This window comes from Anopheles ziemanni, chromosome 3, assembly GCF_943734765.1.
Source record: "Anopheles ziemanni chromosome 3, idAnoZiCoDA_A2_x.2, whole genome shotgun sequence".
Classification (NCBI taxonomy): Eukaryota; Metazoa; Arthropoda; class Insecta; order Diptera; family Culicidae; genus Anopheles; species Anopheles ziemanni.
The window spans coordinates 91,129,733-91,151,448 of record NC_080706.1 but is presented as its reverse complement, the minus strand read 5'-3'; the positions used below and the strand labels follow the sequence as shown (position 1 = coordinate 91,151,448).

General features: G+C 42.3%; 2 protein-coding genes and 1 pseudogene across 3 annotated transcripts; 1 reads left to right on the top strand and 2 right to left on the bottom strand.

Annotated features, from left to right (window-relative positions):
- Nucleotides 1–11,186: 11,186 nt before the first annotated feature.
- On the top strand, nt 11,187–12,062 carry LOC131288514 (6-phosphogluconolactonase-like; annotated as a pseudogene).
- A 755-nt stretch (nt 12,063–12,817) lies between these two features.
- On the bottom strand, nt 12,818–15,767 carry LOC131289315 (sodium-dependent nutrient amino acid transporter 1-like). Of its 2 annotated transcripts, none has more exons than XM_058318546.1 (7): nt 15,314–15,767; nt 14,929–15,184; nt 14,218–14,333; nt 13,530–14,155; nt 13,181–13,457; nt 13,009–13,103; nt 12,818–12,931 (listed from the first exon to the last, which is right to left on the bottom strand). In XM_058318546.1, the coding sequence occupies exons 1-7, from the start codon at nt 15,765–15,767 to the stop codon at nt 12,839–12,841; spliced, it is 1,917 nt and encodes a 638-aa protein (XP_058174529.1). In that variant the 3' UTR covers nt 12,818–12,838. The 2 variants fall into 2 exon arrangements, with proteins under 2 accessions (XP_058174529.1, XP_058174528.1); XM_058318545.1 differs by lacking the exon at nt 14,929–15,184 and adding an exon at nt 14,509–14,773.
- Nucleotides 15,768–16,659: 892 nt separating this feature from the next.
- LOC131285811 (uncharacterized) lies at nt 16,660–17,819 on the bottom strand. Its single transcript, XM_058314666.1, has 3 exons — nt 17,663–17,819; nt 17,188–17,581; nt 16,660–17,101 (listed from the first exon to the last, which is right to left on the bottom strand). The coding sequence occupies exons 1-3, from the start codon at nt 17,817–17,819 to the stop codon at nt 16,660–16,662; spliced, it is 993 nt and encodes a 330-aa protein (XP_058170649.1).
- Nucleotides 17,820–21,716: the final 3,897 nt, after the last annotated feature.

The following is a 21,716-nucleotide window of genomic DNA, read 5'->3' as shown; positions in this document are numbered from 1 at the left end:
CGCATCAAAACCATAATGTTCAATGAGACATTTCGCCAAAGTGAATAAACCCTCCATGCAAGCGATATGCAGAAGATTCGGACCCGTTTCTTCGTCTCTGTTTTCCAGTTCTCCAGTTGTTTTCAAATAATCCCAAATGATCTTTAACGACTTCTCATCAACCAAATGGTTTTGCTCAAATTGAAGAATCTTGTCGTAGCTATTGAGGTTAGATTTTTTTAACTTGTCCATCAACAAAGGGATTCGCTCTTCGACAGGAAGATGTTCCTGCAATTTACACTCTCGTTTGAAAATATCCACACCAATTGCTTTATTGTTATCCGTCGTATACCAAAAGACGCTCTTTCCCTCCGAATCCAGTTGACCGAAGCAGTCGAAAAAATCTTTCTCCATCAAATAAGTGAATATTTCCAGTTTGTTTGAAGCATTTTCACCATAGATCACGCAGTAGAAGAAAGCGTTCCAGTTGTTTTCTTTTTCATTGATTTCCTTCGCATCAAAACCATAATGTTCAATAAGACATTTTCCCAAAATAAACCATCCTTCCATAATGGCGATATGTAAAAGATTCCTACCGTTTTCGTCGCGGTATTGAAGTTCCTCGATTGATTCCAGATTGTCACAAATCAATTTACATTTTGTTTCATCATCTAAATGTGTGTATGGAAGATGTTCTAATATTTCCTTAGCATTCATTCCTTTTGCTTTGAGTAATTTTATCAAATCCAAAATCTGATCTGAGTTCAAATACTTTGACTGCTTCTCAAATTTTCTTTCAATGATGTAATCAGAAATCTTCCTGTTGTTCTTAGCTGCATAATAAAAAACGTTCTTTCCTTTCGCATCCAGTTGACTAAAACAATCCACAGGATCTTTCTCTAGCATATGAACGAAGATATTTTTGTTGTTATCCCCTCTTTCGCAACTTGATGCGCAATAGAAGAAAGCGTTCCAATTGTTTTCCCTTGTATTTGTTTCATTCGGTTGGAAACCGTAATGTTCCATCAGACATTTTACCAAATTTAAATTATCGTAACCTGCCGCAAATTGTAACAAATTTCTACCTTTTTCATCAGTGCCAGCAAGATCTATGCAGTTATCGAGAAGAAAATGATAGGAGCTTTGGCAACGCCATTCAATTTTACAGTTTAGACAAATTTGTCTAATAAAACGATTGTCTAGTTTTGTTTTTGATTTGTGCAATAAATATTCGACTGCGAATGTATTATCAAGGTGCAATGCTCGTGCAATCACAAACTCCGTACCACTATCAATACCTGGATTGTCTCTTATTTCAAACTTTGTAGGAAAATGTTCCATAAGATCGTGTCGCGATGAAAATCCTCTTTTCCATTCCTTAGATTGATGTGGAGTGTCTTCGTGGCAAATGACGTTATGCCTAGTGCAATATTCGTGGAAAAGAGATTTGAATTCCTGTTCATCATTTTGCAAATATGCAAGCAATTCCCACAACTCTCGTTCAAAATTGTCTTCTATCACTTCCAAATACTGTCGATGATCTGTGATCAAATACTGAAGCACATTAATCGAACGATATTTTAATGCTAACTTGAAATGATATTCATTAGGTTGTTTAAGTTTCAAATCACTTGAATTTTCAATGATTACTTTGGACATTACAGAATCAATCATGATGCATAACTCTAAAATTAGTACATAACTGGCGAAGTCTTCCTTCATTTTTGTTATAAGTTTACTTGGTATTTTATATAACTTTAGACCCATTAGTATCGTCGAATTTTGTATCGCATTCATCGATATCTTTAAATTAACTACTTTGTCTAATCCTAAATTCTTTGGTAATTTCGTGAAAAACGTTTCAAACTTAGCTGTATAGTTTCTTTCTGTGAAGAATTCCATGATCAACACTTCGTTTACCGCATTTAAATGTTCTTTTCTAGAAAATAGAGATAACATTTGAGGAGTATCGATGGAAGCTCCTTTGTTTAATAATGTCACTACCCAATGCCAATCACGAACCTTCTTCTCGAAATATGGAAACATTGATTTGTCAGTGCAATATGCATAATCCAATGGAAACCATTCGAAATATGTGTCTTGTATATTCACGTTATTTTCATCAACCCAGTGCAATAGGAATTCAAAAATTTTTCTATTGGCTTCAGATGGAGGAAGTAACAATGCCAATTGCAACGGAGTTCTTCCCCAATCGTCTCTTGCAGTAATGAAGTTTGGGTTTTCAGTTAGAATTCTCTCCATTTTACCTTTTGAACCATCAAGAACTGCCATATGAAGTAAACTTTTCCTACAAATCATTCTGTCTAAAAATTTTCTTATTTCTACTTCATAATTGGTTTCATAAATTTTACGTTTCAGGAAGTCTTTAACACCGGTAACATTTTGATTCGAATAAAACCACAGAGCAGAAAAAAACTCTGCAAACAACCTGTGATTGAAGATCGGTTTGTCATATACAACTCCTTCGATAAGACCAGATTTTTCTGAACCATTCTTAACATTTTCCATGTACCGGAGTGCAGTGTTTTGCGTTTCAACCGTCAATAATTTCTTTATATCATCTTCGGACATAATTGTGTACAAAGCCAAGAGTGAGTGGGTTTCTTTGACCTTTTCTAGATATTGTTCTGCATCATTCATTGCCTTGACCGTTTTGGAACTAGCAATAGTTGAACCGGTTTTTTCAGTGTTCACGATGTCAAGCTTCTTTTCAACAAAACTTTCAACCATGCTGAGAAGTTCAAAAATATTCTCACAATATTTTATAATTTGTCTTAAAATTGTCTCTTCTTCTACATTTATATACATTTTCACAATAGGCATCAATAGCTCTACTCCCATCGATAAAAACAGAGGGATTTCCATAAGGTTTCCCAGGAGCGTTGTTAAAATTACGAAAACAACACGACATGTCCTTGCTTGTTTTGCATCGTCTGATGATTTGTATTCGTCAAAGTGCTTTAAAAGATATCGACCAATAAAAGAATGTTGATCTCCTTGGTCGAATTTCACTAAACGGTAGCTTTCACAATTCTTCAATGCGGTTTCTACTTCTTTTCTCAAACCATACGGACGGCTAGAAAGGTACAACTTGCATATTCCATCAAAGGTTTTAAGGTTGGATAAAAATTTAAGCACCACCGTCTTGTAACGTGGCGCGATTTCGTCAAACCCATCCATCAAAATTATGATTTGTTTGCTGTTGAATTTATGTTGATAAACTCTAAGCAGTATTAATTCCTCAGAAGAAACGGTTTCCATTTTGTTTTTGTCCAGCTTTAAACAGCCGTTCGAATAATCCAGCGCTTCTGCAATTGCCCAAGCATTATTGAATTTGGGTTGGAGCTGAATTGAATCTATTAGAAACATGTTATCGACAAACCAAGCTAAGTAGACAAGCCGAAAAAGAAATCTGATCGAGATCAGTTCATCCATAGTTTCACTTTCATCCCTTTTTTGCAATAGATCGAATTCGTTGCAATATTCGTTTAGATTGAATTTAATAATCCACCAAGACGGACTCTCATCTTGCAGATACTTAGCTAGCCAAGTCAGGTAAAATGATTTCCCCGATCCGGCTTCGTTGAAAATTACATGCACTTTACGATCGGTTTGATCGGACTGTACTTGGCCCTGGCTGGTTCCGTCAACACCGGGTGGATGTGTGTATTTACTGTTTCTATGCAACCGAATTCTGTTAAACTTTCCGTTTTTATAATCCAAAAATGTTTTATAACTAATGCTATTCTCAGCTTCACTGTCAGGAAATAGTTCAGTAAGAGTTGAACCTTCTTTTCTAGCAGACCAAAAGCTCCTACTCGAAGTTTCCCGTAATATATTTCTACCACATCGCTCCCAATTTCTATGAATGAAAAATTCTTTAATTTTCTCATAACGTTCATTTAACTTATTACATGTTATACCTGTCCTATAAGGAAGGTTTAGGACATGCAAAACAAAATTGAGTTTATCTTCATCATGGAAAAGCTCACTGGTTGATGTTTTGGTTCCAAAGCAATTTATGATCTTGCTTTGATTGATTACTTGATCTCTGCATTTGTCCGTCAGATCTCGGACAAGAAGATCCCTTTCAATCTCTGTAGCATTATAAGTTTGGTCGATAAGTATAATTTTTTTGATAGTTTTTGTTGACATGCCTTCAACCCGCCCTTCTATATACCCTTTAATAGTGGACAATCTTTTGCATTCAATCACCAAAATAAGTGAACTTTTCACCGCATGACAGCAATCTATTATCTGCTTTTTCTGTGATTCAAACTGTATGTCTTCTAAAAATAAAAAATCCACTTTGGAATCGATGGATTGTATAATTTGAGGTACAATCCACGAGGGGTAGTTGTACTCATCAATATCCACTTTGAATTCCACGTTTTCATTATCTTTCACTTTTGCAAGCATCGAATTGAGGTTTTTGTACAATTTAAAATCTTTCCAGACTTCCTGCTTGCATTGAAATCCCAAATCAATCATCAATTTAGTACAATTAGAGTTTGATAAGGTGTTTAACTGTGAAAAAATTAACAATGACTCAATTACCTTAAACATCTCATCTACATCCCGTCTTTCAATAGGTGTCCTACTTTTGTCTTTCATCTTATCCAAAATCCACATTCCGACTTTGTTAAAAGTAAACGCGGCATAAGATTCTTCTCTTATGTTTTCGGGCAACACTTCGCATTCGAGAATGCTAGCAACGACTTGCTCTTCCTCGTGTTTAGTATTGCAAACTATTGTAAATGATTTGAAAAATTTCTCGATTTGATGATCTTCTATTTGTTTTGGTAATGCGATTTGACCGTCTTTTACTCTTTTTGGTGATTCGTTTTTGCCACTTTTGTTTTTTTTATTTTCTTTCTTGAGACGTATGCCTTTCTTTTGAACATCTTCCCAAATCTCTAGAGTACTAAGCAGTTTTTGATACTCCATATCAAACAACATTTTGAAATCCTTACAATCTACTTTATTGAAATTGTTTTCATCGACTACGTAACCACCTTTGGGATTTTTATTGTCTGTGGCAATAAACTTTTCTATGACATATCGGTATGTTTTTAATACAGCAATCTGAAAATCAATATCTTTCTCGTGGTAAATATGTTGGGCTAACTGTTTTGCAAGATCAGCTGAATCCGAATTGCATATTCGTTTTTGATTGTTCTCGTCCTCTCTGCTCTGAGACTCTGTTGGTTTTGACTTTTCAATTTTAATGCCTTTCCTTTTTATATCATTCCAAATGAGTTGTAGCTTATATTCGAGTTCAAAAAGTCTTTTAAATTCCATATTTCCATTGAAAAACTCTGCATTTACTTCGTAACATTCGGGTCCTTTACTTTTCTTTGTGGCAATCTTGTTTTCTATGATAGATCGGTATTTTGTTTGAACAGAATCGTTGCGAAAATCTACATTTTTTTTCGAGAAAATATGCTGTGCAATCAACTTTGCGAGGGTACCTAATTCGGAATTTTGTTTTAAATAGTCCAATAATTTGTTTTTGGTTTCGTCTTTCAAGATGTTCAAATCAATTTTATAGGCATCATTAGTGATGGACTTGAGAATGGAATCAACGATATTTGTGCCAAAAGCGTATTTTTTAAAGGACGTTTTGACATCTTCGTGTAACCCGATGTTAGTACAAAGCGCAAGTACGGGTGGCTTTTGAATCGTATCCCATTCCTTTTGTAGAAAAGAGTTTAAGTACTTACTAAACGCAAACTGCTGACTTGCATCCGATGTAAGGTCGTCCCATGTGATGGTGTAGCTCTGATCTTGCTTGACCTTAGCTTGGATAAAAAGGTCTCCACCTTTGGATTGAAATACGATGTCGTCAAACAATCCACCTTCTTCATCGTCGTTGGTTATTGTGAAGTTTAACTGCTTATCTTTTCGAATCAGCGTAGCAACTCGACATACGATCGGTATAGACAGCTTTTGCTGATAAGTTGCACCGACAAGAGAGTCTATCATTCCTAGATTTCTTTGTTTTGCTGAAACGCCATCACTGGAGTTATGTGATGCTTTCTCCTTTCCTCCATGTGTGTTGTTAGAATCGTTCTTATCGATCGTTCCGGAATTGCTGTCACCATCTTTCGTTGGCGAACCTGCGGGGTTTTGCTGGGATGGATCCATTACTTTATCCGATCTGACCCCTTCTTGCTGATTTGCTGGATTAAAACTGCCGAGATCCGATGCTGTTGTCGAATCAACTTCAACTATCCTTGTTTCTGAAGAGGATGCGTTTTGTTCGGAGACTGATTTATAGTCATTCAAAACAACTTCAGCTCCTTGTGTTTGTAGTCTGTAAAGAGACGTTTAAGAAACTTAGTTTATTGTTCACAGTTTATTGTAACAGCATTTTGTCAGGTTTGGACATAGTTCATGTATCGAAAGCGTATGCGAACACTGAGTCTGTGAATGTCCGGCATAGTCCCGGCTTCGACCGTCTTGGCAGCTATCGAGAGTGGACGAGTACGACTGTAATATGGCCCCGTTGGCTGCCAGCACCCTTGCACGAATGTGTTCCTCGATATAGTCGTCGGTGCGGACCCTTTGTCCCAAAATAGGTGCAACATTTTGGACGACTACAGGAGTGAGTTCACCAGCAATATTTCAAACACATAAAAAAGTGCACATAAAGTGGAAAGGAACTAACTCGCGACTTGACAAAATATCTACATTCAAAATTATTGAATTTGATAGCTTAGCCAATATTGCTTCTTAAGCTTGCTTCAGTTTACTTTCTTAAGTGAGCTTCACAGAAATACATGTAGAAAGACAAACTTCCTTAAACATACTAAAATGACATTCTGACACGAATTCAACCGTCAACTAACTAATTCAATTTAACTAACGGCTAGATACGGTGCCCCCAAGCACAGAAGAAGATCGGAAATCCCCGGATGCCATAGGAATTTTGAAGCCCAAAATCTAATTTGCATGATGATAAAATTTAAATATGACACAAGCGACAACCCGTTTTCAAGCCACTGAGAACCGAAAACCGATCAGCGAAAGGACAAAGTAGGACGAGTTTTTCTGTGTTCAGCTTTCGTTGCGCGAATGGACAACATTTTGATTATCCCATGTTTTCAAATAAAATTACTATAAATAGAATAATTTTTCCTGAAACTTATCTACGTAAATCATACTGAGTTTGCATTTGCTTTACTTACATTGAAATTTAAACGATGTACGATGTTCACGTTCTTTATGATAGCAAGTTGTGGGGAAGTGGTATGTCCCACGACCTTCTCCTGTACAAATATCTGCACTCAACGTAGCTGCTTACGTCACTGCATCGTTAATTAAACACTAAATCACGTCAGCTTCGGAAATATAGCCAATAGTACGTCACAAATCACATAGCCTAAGAAGCATCGTTCTGGTCTTAGATTGCGCTGTGCTTCGATAGGCTTACCAGAGAATGACTTCCAGCATTTAGCTCGCGGATACAGCCAATGCTTTCTTCGCAATCACTTCTTATCTCTTCCTTGCTTGATCCACCATAACTCGAGTTATTTGCTAGGGCACTTTGAGTAGCTATAGCCCTTTGTTGTCAAGGGTTTAAAGATTCTGGTTGATTTCGATTGCTATATGCGTACACGGTCGTTCATGATTTTTCTTACTATCACTTGTGAACTACCAAAAGAAATGGTTTTTTAACATCACGAACGCCATTGGGTGTGGTCGAACATGAATTTCGTCATACTTTTAGTTTATTCTCCCTGCGTCACATCTTCTTCTTCTTCTTCTTCCTTCGGCGGTGATTTACTCCAGTACGGCTTTTGAATCCAGCTTCCTCGGCCTTCGCAAGCTAACCCGGGAGACATAGACCTCCTATAGAGTTAATGACCGGCTACTAGGGCCATATGTCCGGATTTTCGGTGGTTATTCTGATTTTCAGGATGAGTCACTTATTGCCTGCGACCATGCGGTCGGTATAACCTTACTTTTCGCTAAACTAATCTAGGAGCCCCGTACACTGCTAACGATCCGCGCTACTGTGCAGTCAAATTAAAACTGTCCCTGGGCCAGGATCACGCAGTAAGAAAACGGTAAGTTTACACTTTAAAACACCTTTCGCCGTAAAATATGGTCACAACCAAATAAATTCACTAAACACAAGACAAGTGGACACTGTACAATTGCACTTTTAGCTTTCAGCGGCTCCACTTTATGCTCCACGTTTATTGCACACGCGCAATCGCAAAACACTTTCGCCTGTAGGCGTTTAGGCTGATATTGACGATTTTGCTACAATCTTCACCATTTGGAATCGTATAATTTTGTAACTTTCCGATATTTCACTTTTCGGTTGCACTAAGCTACTACTCGCAGTGCCAACACGAGAAAAGAATCCCGGTTTTTCGCAATTCTTCGAATAGGGTGGTTCGTACTAGTGATGTGCGTACTAAGTAAGAATGAGTGGTTGAATTAAATCGGGATCGGAGTTGGGCACGACCAGCTCCGATTTTCTTTCGACTGGAATTTATTTGTCAAAGTGGCGATTTGTTTACTTTTGCTCTGATGTTTGCAACAGATTTTGTTCATTACTCTAGGATAAACAATACGCTAAATTCAGTCGTGAAAATGATCAAATAACTGTAAAACACATTTTGTGGAACTTTGCGTTATTACACGAGTGGACATCATTTTTATGTCAAACGCCCTGCCAGAGCCTTCTTTGATAATAAATGTCTGGGCAAAGATGACAGATAAAATTTTCGTCTAATAAGGGCATTATTTGGGCAAAAATAGTTGAACACGATATAAAAAGCATGTTCCACACTATGGAAAATTACAACATTTTTCTAAAGTAAGCATAATCGTCACTCGGGGTCCACACTGCATCGCGACGTCCCGTTTCAAAAGTAGCCCAGTTTCGGCAGAACAATCGCGCAAGCCAAGCGCGACAGAGGTAGGAGAGTATGTGGAAATATCCCAGCGAACGGCGGTACACTGAATATCGAGCAGTTTTTTGCCTTTTTCTTTCGGACCCCCCGATATCCGCTTAACGGGGGGTCGGATTACACGCACACAACGTTGAGTCAGAGGTGACACGCACACCAAGCGCGCCAGGCAAAAAGAAAGCAAAAACATAGTTGCTCTCGTATTCCGCTCTCTACTATGTCCAGCCCCACTCTTTCTTCCAGCTCGTCTTCAATTCTCACCAATGCGTCTTTTTCTACTATTTTGTCGTCATGTTGTCTCGATAGGATAAGTCAGTGCTATAATTACTCTGGGCTATTTGTCAGTTGCCGATGCCCGAGGTTTAACATCCAATATTAACCTACGAGGAATGGACATCGTTTTCCATTACGTTTCATTCTCTCTCCCATCACGGCGCACGACTTTGCTCCGCTCAGGTGTAAGCACGGATGGTTTCGCTTACAGCTGTTCGACGTCAATGATATGAATGGTGTATGTGTTCGATGCATGCATGGGGTATTGTTTTGATTGCGGAATGAAATTGAGTGAAGCTAATGGAATGAAATTGCACACATGAAACTAAGTAATTTCTTTATTTGTCGTTCCTCTTCTACTTTGTTTTCCGTACTTTTCACTATAGAATTGAATAAATGAAAGAACAGCATTAAAACAACGATTAAAAATAATGAATTGCTGTGGGCTGAAATACGGTAGTAATGCGTCTTCAGATTAACGCAACCACCGCAATAATGCCGTTAATCGCTCTATGCACGTGTCATCGTGAGTAAAGGTCCATTGGATTTCGGTTCATGGAAATGAACCAGAGCCTTTGCGTTCATTTTCGCCATTCACATTATTGAAACAAACAGAACCGTACAGCGATTGCTACTAATTTCAAACTTGATATTTGAAATCGAATTTAAATCTGGAGACCTCTACATTGCTCAGCAATCAGCTGTGCCAATAACATAGAAAACTCAGAGCACATGACAAACAAACATAGGTCCAATAAGAGTGAAAGAGATAGCACATTTGAGACATGCTCTTTTTGCACACAGCAGAAAGCATTGAAAGAGAATCCTAAACACGCATACCATGCATATACCTTCCGCTTCACGCACACCATCAACCGATTTTTATGCCGCGTTAACCACAAATGCATGACCCAATGAGGAAGAAAGAGCCAGGGCATAGCATCAATAGCAGCTATCTCGATCTTGTCCACAGTAGAGGGTCGTGGAGATGGAATTCTCCCTACCCCTCGCCTGTAAAATGGACTGATTCGAGCAAAACCGTTCACAGGGATGTATCACATTGGGGCGCAAACTCGGCTAAATTTTTTTATTGAATTTTAAGGTAGTAATGCATGATATTTGTTTAGCTACGTATTTTATGCACCCGGAGTGAGTTTGGCGCTTCCACATTTGAAATTCACTGAGAAAACAAACTTAAACAAACAACGACGATATTTTGGCCCGCCGTAGGAAGTATATATTTCCACATCATCTCCTACTTGTTGAAGAGCAGTTTGTTTACGTTTCGGCACCCGAAAAAACTTTGGTAAAAATATCAATTAAAACGGAGTTTGATGATTGAATTACATTTCTGAAGCCTAAAAATAAGTAGTACAACGAAAAATCCGATGTTTCGTGGAGAATATTGCTCGTTTTGTTCGCGTTTGTGATTCGGTTTGTTTGCGTTTTGTCCAGCTGTCGGTTTGTTTACGTTTCGAATTGACATTTGACAAGAGCTAGCGCGACGTCGCGTTTTTCGCTGTTTCTACACTAGCGCGATTTGTGCGACATTTTTTTTGTATGGATTTCGGCCGCCTGTCAGGCGACGTCGCGTTTCGTGACGGGACGTCGCGCTGTAGTGTGGACCCCGAGTCAAATTGAATGTATTAACGGATGCAATATATATAATATGAACGATTGTCAAGTTTTCCTTATTATTTTAGTGAAATCAAGACGTATTGTTCGGAATGAACCCACTTGGATAGTAATCACTTTGGTTGGATCAAATCTTTAGAATTTGTCAAATGGGATTCGAATCTTTGGAATCCGTCTAAGGATCGAGTCTCTGGATCTTCCGATTCTCGATTTTTCCCAACTCTAGTTTTGATCATTACTGCCAGTTGGTTTTATTTATTTTATTTACCAATACGGTTTTTAGCTTTTAAAGGCCTGGTTCTGATTAGGTTCTGTTGAAAATGAATATTTTATTCTGTCTATTTCCCCAAAATGTCTCACAAACGCGCAATTTACCGAACCGTTGATGCAATTTGTGACGATTTATTGGGATTTTTGGAAAAGTTCGCCAATGAAACACTAGCAAAGCAGGATTGATTCCGCCTGGGAGTCTGGGGTAGGTCGAAAGGGTGGTCAAAATGATTTCAAAGTAACACTTTCTGTTTTGTGTTTGCGTTTCAGGTGGCTCGCTGGCGGATATTCTTTGCGAAGGCATGTACGATCTCCGTTCCGACTTTAGCAAGTGGCAGATATTCTTTTGCGAGCAGCGTGTCGTTCCGGAAGCCGACGAAGAGTCAACATGGGGAATCTACTAGCTATAGCTTGTGGCGACAACGTACCGGAGAGCATATTTTTCCCGGTCGATTGTTCGCTCGATGTCAATGAGTCGGCCGCCGACTACGAGCGTAATATCCGGAAAGCGTTTGGTTTGGAAAAGTCCACCGAAGTGCCCTCGTTTGATCTGTTGATTTTGGTAATTGGCCCCGACGGACTCACGGCCTTCCGTTGTTGAAGGAGGTCCTGAGAAACTGATCGCACCGATTGACGATTCCCCGAAACCTCCACCGAAGCGAGTTACTATGACGCTTCCACTAATAAACAACACCAAGGTGTGCCTGTTAGGTGCGCAAGGCCGCGGAAAGGCAGAAATGCTGAAGGTAAGTCATAAGCCTAGCCCAGCAAAGTAATGCAAACATTAACAACTTCCTTTTACCTACCGTAGAGAATCGTAGCGGATAGAGACAAATCTCTGCCGGCAACTCTCGTGGATCCCCCGAACGGACAACTTATTTTCGTAGCGTGCGACGAAGCGGCTTCGTTGATCGAAGGGGATCCTCTTAGAGGATGCTAAATGATTTCGGAGTGTTTCCTGAACGAGGTTCGTGCTTTTACACTATTGCCATTTTACTCATCATGGAATCTTTCTCGGTCTTCAATGGACATAACTGTGTTTATAATGTGTACATTCCACGATATAACGATGTCTTGTGCCTTCCAGAGATATCTTCTATGATGTTCTAACCAGTTTTGTAAAAAAGGCATTGAAGATTGTTTATCAGAAAGAATTTTACTAACTGGGAACTTTAAATATTATCGTCAAAAGGTAGAGGAAGGTAATGAATTTGTTTTCAAACCTGGACCAGTGTAGCTAGCTAGGAGATCTACAAACAGATGTCCTCAAGGTTATTAACAATGTGATGAAACGGAGAGTCAGTTATCTTTTCTAGCAGGCCTCGATACTCTCCAGAAAATATGTGTTATTCTTGTTATTTGAATTCGTTAACCTCACAAATAAGGTATCGAGAACGGTTTACAAGATGGATGTGCTGTCAATTATAATACTAATCCATGGCATTTAAAAATTCAGAGATTTTCCTTCTTCGCGCTTCCCCCATGGGACGTAAACGGTGGTGGATTGGCTTTTATTTTATTCTAACTTGTACAATAAATTACATCCAATATTTAATATTACACGTATCACATAACATAGCCCAACTCGTGGATTCTTGTTTCATTGCAATGATAAAAGAAAAGTACCCTGAAGGCACGTGGTTGTGAAAAAATAGTAAAATCTTCAACCAAAACGGCATCGGTCGCCTTTCCTGCAGCACCTCTCGTTCCGTGTGGACGAACGTTTCTTCTTCTCAGTCTTCGTCGATAAACTTTTTGTACTCGTAGTGGGTGGCAGGATCGATGGGGCCCCAGGCCGCGGTTGGTTTGAACGAATTTCTTATTTTCTATAGTGGAAAAAAAACAATGGATAGTTCTGTGGAAGCGTTTGTTTGGTGTAAAGTAATTATTGATTTGCGCGTACCTCGGTGAGTGTTTTTCCGCTTTGCTTGTAAATGGCATAAATTCCCCAGATGGGAAGCTGCATCAATCCAAATGCAAAAATACACCATCCAATGTCTACCTCGGTAAGAACAAAAGAAAGTGTTAAAGTGTGTCTCTGGGGTATTATCGTATGTGATAATCTTGCGCCATACCGTATGCGATGGTGGGATACACGTATTGTTTGTACATTAACGGTTCCAGCGTGACAAGATTGTAGATCAGGATGACGAACATCAGCAACGGTGTGATCCAACGCCAGCAGAGCCGCCAGTAGAGGCTGGGTCGGTGCCCGAGCATAAACTCGGTGTCCTTACAAAGCCGGTCCACTCCGTAGACCCACCCGATGGCGATCAGCTCGGCGATCGCGAGCACCAGCGCAATCGACGACGCACCGTAGTAATCGACCAGCTTCAGAATGTACTGGCCACCCTGTGGAAGTTCGTAGAGAAGCACAAAATGAAGCTGACAGAGCAGAAACGGAGCGAAGGGCTGAAAGATTACCGGTGTAACGTAAATGCTGCCGAGGAGAACGCCGCACACGGCAATAATGGTGGCCGCCTGCCAGTTGCGAACCCGCGGGAATTGATCTTTGATCACGGTCATTACGCAAGACGTCATCGCGACGTTGCTACCGATGCCGAGCACGAACAGCATCAGGAAGAACAGCACGGAGAACGCTTGTGGTAGCACCTCGAACTTGGCGATCGCTTCCGGATACGAGATGAACGCAAGCCCGGCATCCGACTTCACCACTGTGCCGACGTCCGCTTTCCCGGTGACATGCGCCAGGTGGCCGAGGATGCCAAAGATGGTGCATCCCGCCAGCAGCGAAGTGAACGTGTCGATCGAGGTGACGATCGTTGCGTCGCGGTAAACGTTATGCCGGAACTTGTTGTATGAGGAGTACATGATGATGTTGCCGAAGCAGATGGAAAGCGAGAAGAAACACTGCGTGACGGCGGCGTACCAAACCTTCGGGTCGTAGATTTTGTCCCACTGTGGTTTGAGGAAGTACACGATGCCATCGATGGCACCCGGGAGCGTACAGGCGCGGATGAGCAGCACCGTCATGACGACGTACGGAAATAGCGCGAGGAAGTACGATGCTTTGCCGGAACTTTTCACACCTGCCAATGGGACGCGATAGTTCAGTCCAAAACGACTCCAAAAAGTTTAATTCTTCACTTACCTTTGATGAGGGTCAGCAGGACAAGCGACCAGGATAGAATGAGGAAGAGCGTTAGCCTCACGTCGGGCATCCCAATGCCATCGTCAATACCATCCAGTTCCTTCAGCACAACCTTACTAAAAGATCCATTACAGATTGTTATGAATGTCTCTCTTTGAAACAAAAAAAATTACATCGATTGTATGACATCACCACGAAAAGCTTCACCCAACAAGAAACGGAAACCCAACAACCTCCACCAGGACGTAATAATACAGGAGGAAACTACAAGGACCACAACACCGAACTTACTTAAAATACAGCTCGGAACTACTCTGTACCGTCGGAACAGAACCGATATTAGTGCTAACGATTGTGTCATTAGTGAAGGTAGTCGTTGTCGTCGCTCCTGTTTTGGCCTCCGAGTCGATGCAGTTTGAAAGCCACTCCGGTCGGCAGTAGGCCCACGGTAGCGGGTTCCAGAACGAGTCTACCATGTAGCGTGAGATGAGTGCCATCAACGAGGAATAGTACGTTATGAGGCAGCATACCGAAAATAGCTGCCCAAAGCCGACACCTTACGTTGGAAGAGTGAAAAGGATGCGGAAGTGCTATACTACACTTGGTTTGTTGACTGCCGCGCTTAAGGTAAAGTCAAGGTTAGTTCCGAAGTTCTACTCGTGAATGCCTTTACCAACAAACCGGGTGGCGTGTGAATGTGCGCGCACTTACGTAAAGTACAACTCTGCGGAGGACGTCCTATTGGACAGACCGACCGCGGTGCTGTTGTTCGGTGCCGTCATGGCCATTTCGGCGGACGCATTGCGCACCCCGGACGGAATGCAGCTTCCGGCCCAGCTGTCCTCGCACACGGTCCAGGGTAGAATGCTTTGAAAGGAGTCGAACAGATACCGCAACGTGGTGGCCATCAGCGACGCGTAGTACGTCGTCACGATCGTCGTCGACAGGATCTGCCCATAGCCGACCCCTTAGTGATGTGGGATAACAGGTTAAAGCAGTTGGTTGGACTGATTTGTCTTTCTCTCATTTTGAAACACACATTCCACCGAGTGTCCTGCAAAAATGAAGGATCGAACATGGCGATGGGTAAGCTTACCTCGCATGATCGGTGCCATATCGTACACCTTAACGCTGCCCCGGCTCGAGAACTGGCCGATGATCATCTCCATGTAGTAGACCGGTTTGCCCACGAGGAGCAGGACGATGATGTACGGAATGACGAACGCACCGCCACCGTTCTCCAGCGCCACGAACGGAAACCGCCACACGTTGCCCAACCCGACCGACATGGCGATGCAGGACATAAGGAACTCGACCCCCTTACCCCACTGGTCCCGATCGGCCGCTGGTTCTGGGATGGCACTGCGGTTCGGGATGATGGGCTCGACGTTGACCGTTTTCCCACCGGTTAGCTCCACGTCGGTAAGGTGAATACTGGTGACACCGGGAACTCCAGGACGGCTAGGATTCGCCGGTGTGTTCCATCGAAACTGACCGGCAATCGAGGGGCTTCCGTCGCCAATGAAACCATTATTATCTCTTCCCTCCATGTTCGCTGTCGCTCTTCAGCAGGTGTTAGTACTTCGATGATTAAATGTTCTGAAAGGGTTACAAAAGGATAGCTGTAAAATCCATGAAGATAAAGTATTTAATGTCTTGTATGTCAACGTCAACAAAATTGAATCACTGGGTAACTTTATTTATAAATCAAGGTTTAAGCCAATCTTATATATTAGAGGCAGAGATCTCTTCGGGATTTCTCCCATTCAAGACTGGCTGATGAACATCCTTTTTCTGGTTAATCGAACACCTTTTGTTTGTTTGGGATGATCCTAAAATAAAAAGCCTTCTTTATTGCACCCTCAAAGAGGTTACTACTTAATTTATAGCGGCTTTTTGGTGGCCATTGCCTTCGCGAGCGTGGTGCGATCGATCGATCCACCTCCATCAGTACGACCGGTGAAACAAGTTTTCCACACGAACGAGCCCCCCTCGCCTCGCACCGGATAGGAAGGATTTACGGTTAGCGAATTTCAATGTCACCGTTAACGGACTCGCATCGAGCGGTTTCCGACCGGCGGCATTTTGGTTCCGTTGCGTGCGTGCGTGTATTGGGGCCAGGCCGATGCTCCACGTAGGTGAAGGTAAGCGAAGGTCACGATCATGGGTACGGCGTGTCTGTAATATGGTGCGAGACTTGACGCTGTTGCCACACCTGTTCGAACAACCGTCGTTCTGTGCCCTGAGGCCTTTTTATTGCATGTCTGTCTCGCATGCTTTCAACTAACCGGAAGAGGAATTTTAATATACTTCCGATGTTAGGGAATGTTACTGATCTTTTATTACGTTTTCATTGATGGAATGCAATCCATAAAATAATATTTAATTTTTACACATCTATCACAGCTGTTAGCTTCTTCCACAATGCCGATCTTCCTGTCCCTACACACTGATCTTCACGCAATGCTGTCGAGTGTCATCGGAAACGTGCTCCCCGGATACGGCCCACGCCTTCCCGCCGACCCCGAGTATGATCTGCGTCAGGTTGGTGCTCTGCTGGTAGATGACCCGGTGATTTTCCGCCTTCAGCGATCGACCAGGCGTCCACTTGACGATGGCACCGTCCCGTGGCAAAATGTACAGCAACTGATCGTGGAAGTCAAGCGTGAGGGCTTGTGGCCGTCCGAGCAACCGCCCAAGGTAGGCGACGTTCGCTTGCATCACGATCTTCTGGATCCCGTCGTGGGGAAAAGCGAGCTGGCGGAGGTTACGGATCGGGAGCGCAAACAGTCGATCACTAACCGTGTCCGCCACGTACAACCGATGGTGGTTGATCGTCATCTCCGACAGCGAGATCGGATGCAACGGGGTAAGATCGGTCCTTCTGTAAGAGTACAAGGAAACACTGTAGTGAGTGGATACGATCTCCACCCAAAGATCAGTCTCCGTTTCCCTTGGGTTGACACTTACTCGAACTGTAGTTTACCCAGGGAGCGCTTGAACAGTGAGTAGATCAGTAGGTAGTCCTGGTCGAGCAGGGTAATGAAGGCACGGGTGTCGCCATCGGATGCCGGTACCGGATCCACGACGATCGTGTGGAAGCGCTGTTCGGACTCCGGACGTCGGAAGCGATACTCAATCTCACCCGTGGCCGGACTAAGCAGGCTACGAATCGTTAGCTTCGGCCGGCAGTGACGATCCGGACCGCTCAGTATCCAGAGACGTGCGATCCGATCGACGTCGGTACTCAACACATTCCGTAGCCCCCGGCAAGAGCACCTCCAACTTCGGTCCAGCTCGTCCGACAATATCCAGGAGCGCTGGTTGGGGACGTTTTCAGGCCAAACGGTTTCCACCAGAGACACTATTCGAGACACGACAGTCACCGAGGATGACAGCTGATTAAGTAGTGCGTTTTAGTAAGTGGACGATTCTTGTCACTCACCGTTCGCCGACTCGATCGTCACGAAAGCCCTCGAGTGGTAGAGAGACACCTGGCGCACGCTAAACCGATCGATTCCTACCGAGCGTAGATCCCACCCGTTGGCACAGGAAATCACAACGACGCCGAGAAGGAACACGCGCACATCACGGGACTTCATTTCGGGAGGATAACACTATCAAACGCCACCTTAAATCACGAACAACCCTCATCCGCGTTGGCACTTTCCAAGACTGACCGAAGCGGAGGGCCATCGTGGCCACACGGGAAAGTATTCGCACACCGTTCCGGGAAAGAGAAGGCTCGTTTGTGCTGTCGTTTGCGCAAAGTTGGTGTTGGATGGAAGGCGACGGTGTGTTGACAACGAGTGGAACGGCAAGGTCGCACTGTAGGTTTTGTACGTCGAAGTGGGAGAGCACGCGACTCCCTTTAGGCTCTGTGGAATGTGGTTCAGTTTTACACAACCGCTCAAAACAAAATCGCACTTGAATCGCACAATGTTTACGTATGAGGATGAGTTGTAAATTGGTTTATTGAAGGGTTCCATTGTAGGTTTAACATTTGTATGCGTCGTAAACCTTATTCTAGTGTACTGTATCGAGCGTGATACCTTCCAAATTCGAAACAATTTCAATAACACGTGTGTCATTTAAATTTGCTCGATCATCAACTGCTTAGATTAGAAGTAGACCAGTGGAAAACAATTTACTAACACAATTCTTTCTTCTTTGGCCGTCACTTCGACAAACATTTCATTTCAATTACCTTTGTAGAATGAATTTTATTAATTGTATGCTCTGTTTCTTTTCTTCAGGTTAAAATGGTACATGACATGTACACCATTTGTCCAACAACCGTTAGCTATTGCTTGATCCGGCAACTGAAGGTAACGATTCTAAGCTGAAGGCAATAATACATCGAGTGCCTGTAATTGTAAGATCTCTATTAGAAGCATCACGCAATAACAGTTTACTCATATACATCTAAATTAAAGACTGACTAACGGGACACGATCATTCGTAGTCTTGCAATTTGATTGAGGAGTTTAAAAATATATTTATTTTGAAACTGCAATGATAGAATTTCAATGATGAAAGATCGTCTAATTTTGAAGATAAAGTGTATGATTACACTAATTTTACTCATCAAATTTTATTTACAAAATTACAGTGGCAATGTAAAGCAAGCTTATTTAGATCCATAACCATCCTTCGATTTTCATTGCTCATATGTTTGCACCGTCTTTTTTTGTGTTTGCGATTGAAGGACTTTATAAATGCAAAGCTAGCATTTGAAATTAGTTCAGTAAAAGTTGCAGCGTAAGTTAAAATCCGACGTAACAGGTCACGATCAAATAATCATAACAGCATGTGAAGGCGACTTTGTTCATTGTCTGAATGATGTTTAAAATCATATGGGTTTATTACGATTCGAATTGTGCCGGCGCAGACCATATACTTAACCTAGAATACGCACCTAATCATAGTGATTTAGAATAGTTGTGGCAGGATAACCTCGCAAAAAGTGAAATAAATATCAAATCCAGATCACCAAGAAGCCTACGTAATAGCGGCGTCCCCTGACTAATTCTACCGGCATCGATCAATCGCGGCTTATTTATTCGTCACTAACACCTCTCCCATGTACCGAACGATGCTTAGTACTTCACATCGGACATCATTCGGAATGCACAATGGGCAAAGGGGAGGGGAGAAAAACACATTTTTATTAAAGCTAGCAGATCACTGCCGAGACGCCTACGACAAAGCACCGTTGCCGGTAGGTGCGTTTCCTTGTGGTGGCACGTGGAAAAGCGGTGCGTACCGAGCGGCCTTCCCTCGGAACGGGTTCGCTCGTTTATGAGATGCATTTAAATTGCACTCAGCTGCACGATTGTGCAGCGCATTTTAATGACCACCCTGGCTCGCGCACAGTTTGCAGGGCTAAATCGGCTGGTAACATATTGTCGCTTGCGTTCCGTTGTCACTTCGGTTTCGGGCAAGATGTCGACGGCTTGTTGATGAAGCTATTGTCATTGTAATTATCGCCGGTGTTTCGAATACTAATAATCAGCTTTGTTTTATTTGGCATTTTTTTTCATCTGTAACAGAGTGACGGTCTTTGTAGGTTGGCCGCTTTTAATCGTGAACCACCGATTGAGGGAATAAATCATCTGCTACCAATGCTAAACTTCATGTTCTACTATGTGTTCCTAAATGTCGGTGTAGGTCATAGGTATCCAACGACCCGGACCGATGCTGTGAAACAATAAATTGATAATTGCATCACAAGCAAATCGCTCGCATACCTCAGTTCTCGTACATGTACGAGACCTTCAGGTTGGGGGCTGTTTTATAAGCTCGAGAGAACGTTCAAGCATAGAGGCGATCGTGCATGGCGATGATCAGAAGCCTGTAGCGTGTAAGCCAAGATTCTCACCGAGATATTGGAGGATGTACACGATCAGCGAAGTTGAAGATCTACTGTGCGCCTGAAAAAAAGGGGTCATCTAGAGCCTAAATCAGAGATTCCTCTTGAGGTGTTGGATGCGCTTCCAATCTTTTCCCTTAGCTACCTTAACCAACCTCCGATCTCGTATCTAGCTGGCCCTTGACAATAATTGACGGCGGACCTCCAGGTTGGTACCAGGTGCCGCGGTTTATAACCGGCGCAAAATTGGCGACGATAAAACTACGGCAACCAACGCGAGATAAACGTCTTTGTTCCGTCGATTAGTTTCGCTTTGGCACTTGGTGTGTTGTTTGTGAGTTTTAGTGCGTCCCGGGTAAATAAGCAGAATTGTAATAATTTCAACATGGCGTCCGTCGTCTTATCTGTTGCTCGGACCGGCAACTTGCCTACGTTTGCTTAGACTCGATTGGAGTGGTGCCGATTTCGTGACGTGTGGGTCTCTCCTGCTAACCTTCCGATGTATGTTCCACCCTCACCAGGTGCAGATTCTTGGCCTTGTTAGACATTGATCTACTTTTTGTTCCCCCAGTGTTGACCTAAAGACCGGATCATACCCGATCGCTGTACATCGACAGGCAAACCGGCAATCCGAAGCTCTATGTTTGCACGTCAGTGTTTCAGGCTCGGATGACGAAGTGTTGGCGTGTCCAAGGTAAATGGATCAACACACAGTACGGAACCTTGGTGTCGCCTCGATCTTGGCAGAGTTCGCTCGTTTCGCCAGTCATTTTGTGGATAGACGAAGGCGTAGAAAAACAGACTAACAAGTTCGAACTTTTAGGAAAAAGCAATTCAATTGGTTTACTTTGAATGCGAGGGGATTCCCACATGGCGCGCTTGCGTATATCTGTAGATGGTGATGAGCATCCTATTTACAAAGTGTCTCATCGAGCAGAAGACACACGAGCAACGTAATTAAACAGAGGGGAATTGTTTATTATTTGCTCTTCGGGAAAATCCTGGAATTTGGATTCATTTTGAGTTATTGATTCGGTTGAGTAATTTTCTTGCTTGTTTTAACTTTTTGTGTTATTGCTTTTTACTTGCGTAACAAAGTTTTCATATTTCTGGTATCTAGTTTTCATTTTTCTGTATGTAGGCTAGATTTCTTATCCTCACCATTTCTTTATTTTTGTTTTCAGCCCTCCAACCTTTTCGAGGATCCAGTTCCTCCACATTTTCCACGTAAGTAGAACCACTTCAAGTTTTTATTTATTTATTTATTGCACTTATCTTACCTAATTAAAAAGCATTAGTATGAATTTTCTTATCGCTTGAGTGATTGCAATTGTTACAACCCTTCATGAGTGCTATCAACAACCATCCTAAGAGGTGTGAATTAAGGATGTACTCTCTCAGAAACGTGATTTTTTACAATCATTACCATCTCAAGGAATCACCCGGTTCTCTTATCTGTTCCGATTGTCGTGATAAGTTATGTTTACTTTTTGGCGCTGCGGCTTTCAGTGTTTTGCAAGTGCTTGAATGCAGGTGTGAAGAGTAAGTTTCCGCCAAAGAGCCGTATTGTCGGGGTGCACGGATGCAAATCATTAGCAGCGATCATTAGGGCCACGCTTGAGCACTT

Excerpts from the sequence above, each read along its gene's own strand:
- LOC131289315 (XM_058318545.1), bottom strand. The coding sequence starts at position 15,767 with ATGGAGGGAAGAGATAATAATGGTTTCATTGGCGACGGAAGCCCCTCG. Across the intron at positions 13,104-13,180 it reads GTATCCCACCATCGCATACG|ACATTGGATGGTGTATTTTT; the intron begins GTATGGCGCAAG and ends TTACCGAGGTAG. Across the intron at positions 12,932-13,008 it reads GCGGAAAAACACTCACCGAG|AAAATAAGAAATTCGTTCAA; the intron begins GTACGCGCAAAT and ends TTTCCACTATAG.
- LOC131285811 (XM_058314666.1), bottom strand. The coding sequence starts at position 17,819 with ATGAAGTCCCGTGATGTGCGCGTGTTCCTTCTCGGCGTCGTTGTGATT. Across the intron at positions 17,582-17,662 it reads GACGATCGAGTCGGCGAACG|TGTCTCTGGTGGAAACCGTT; the intron begins GTGAGTGACAAG and ends TGTCTCGAATAG. Across the intron at positions 17,102-17,187 it reads CTGGGTAAACTACAGTTCGA|AAGGACCGATCTTACCCCGT; the intron begins GTAAGTGTCAAC and ends GTACTCTTACAG.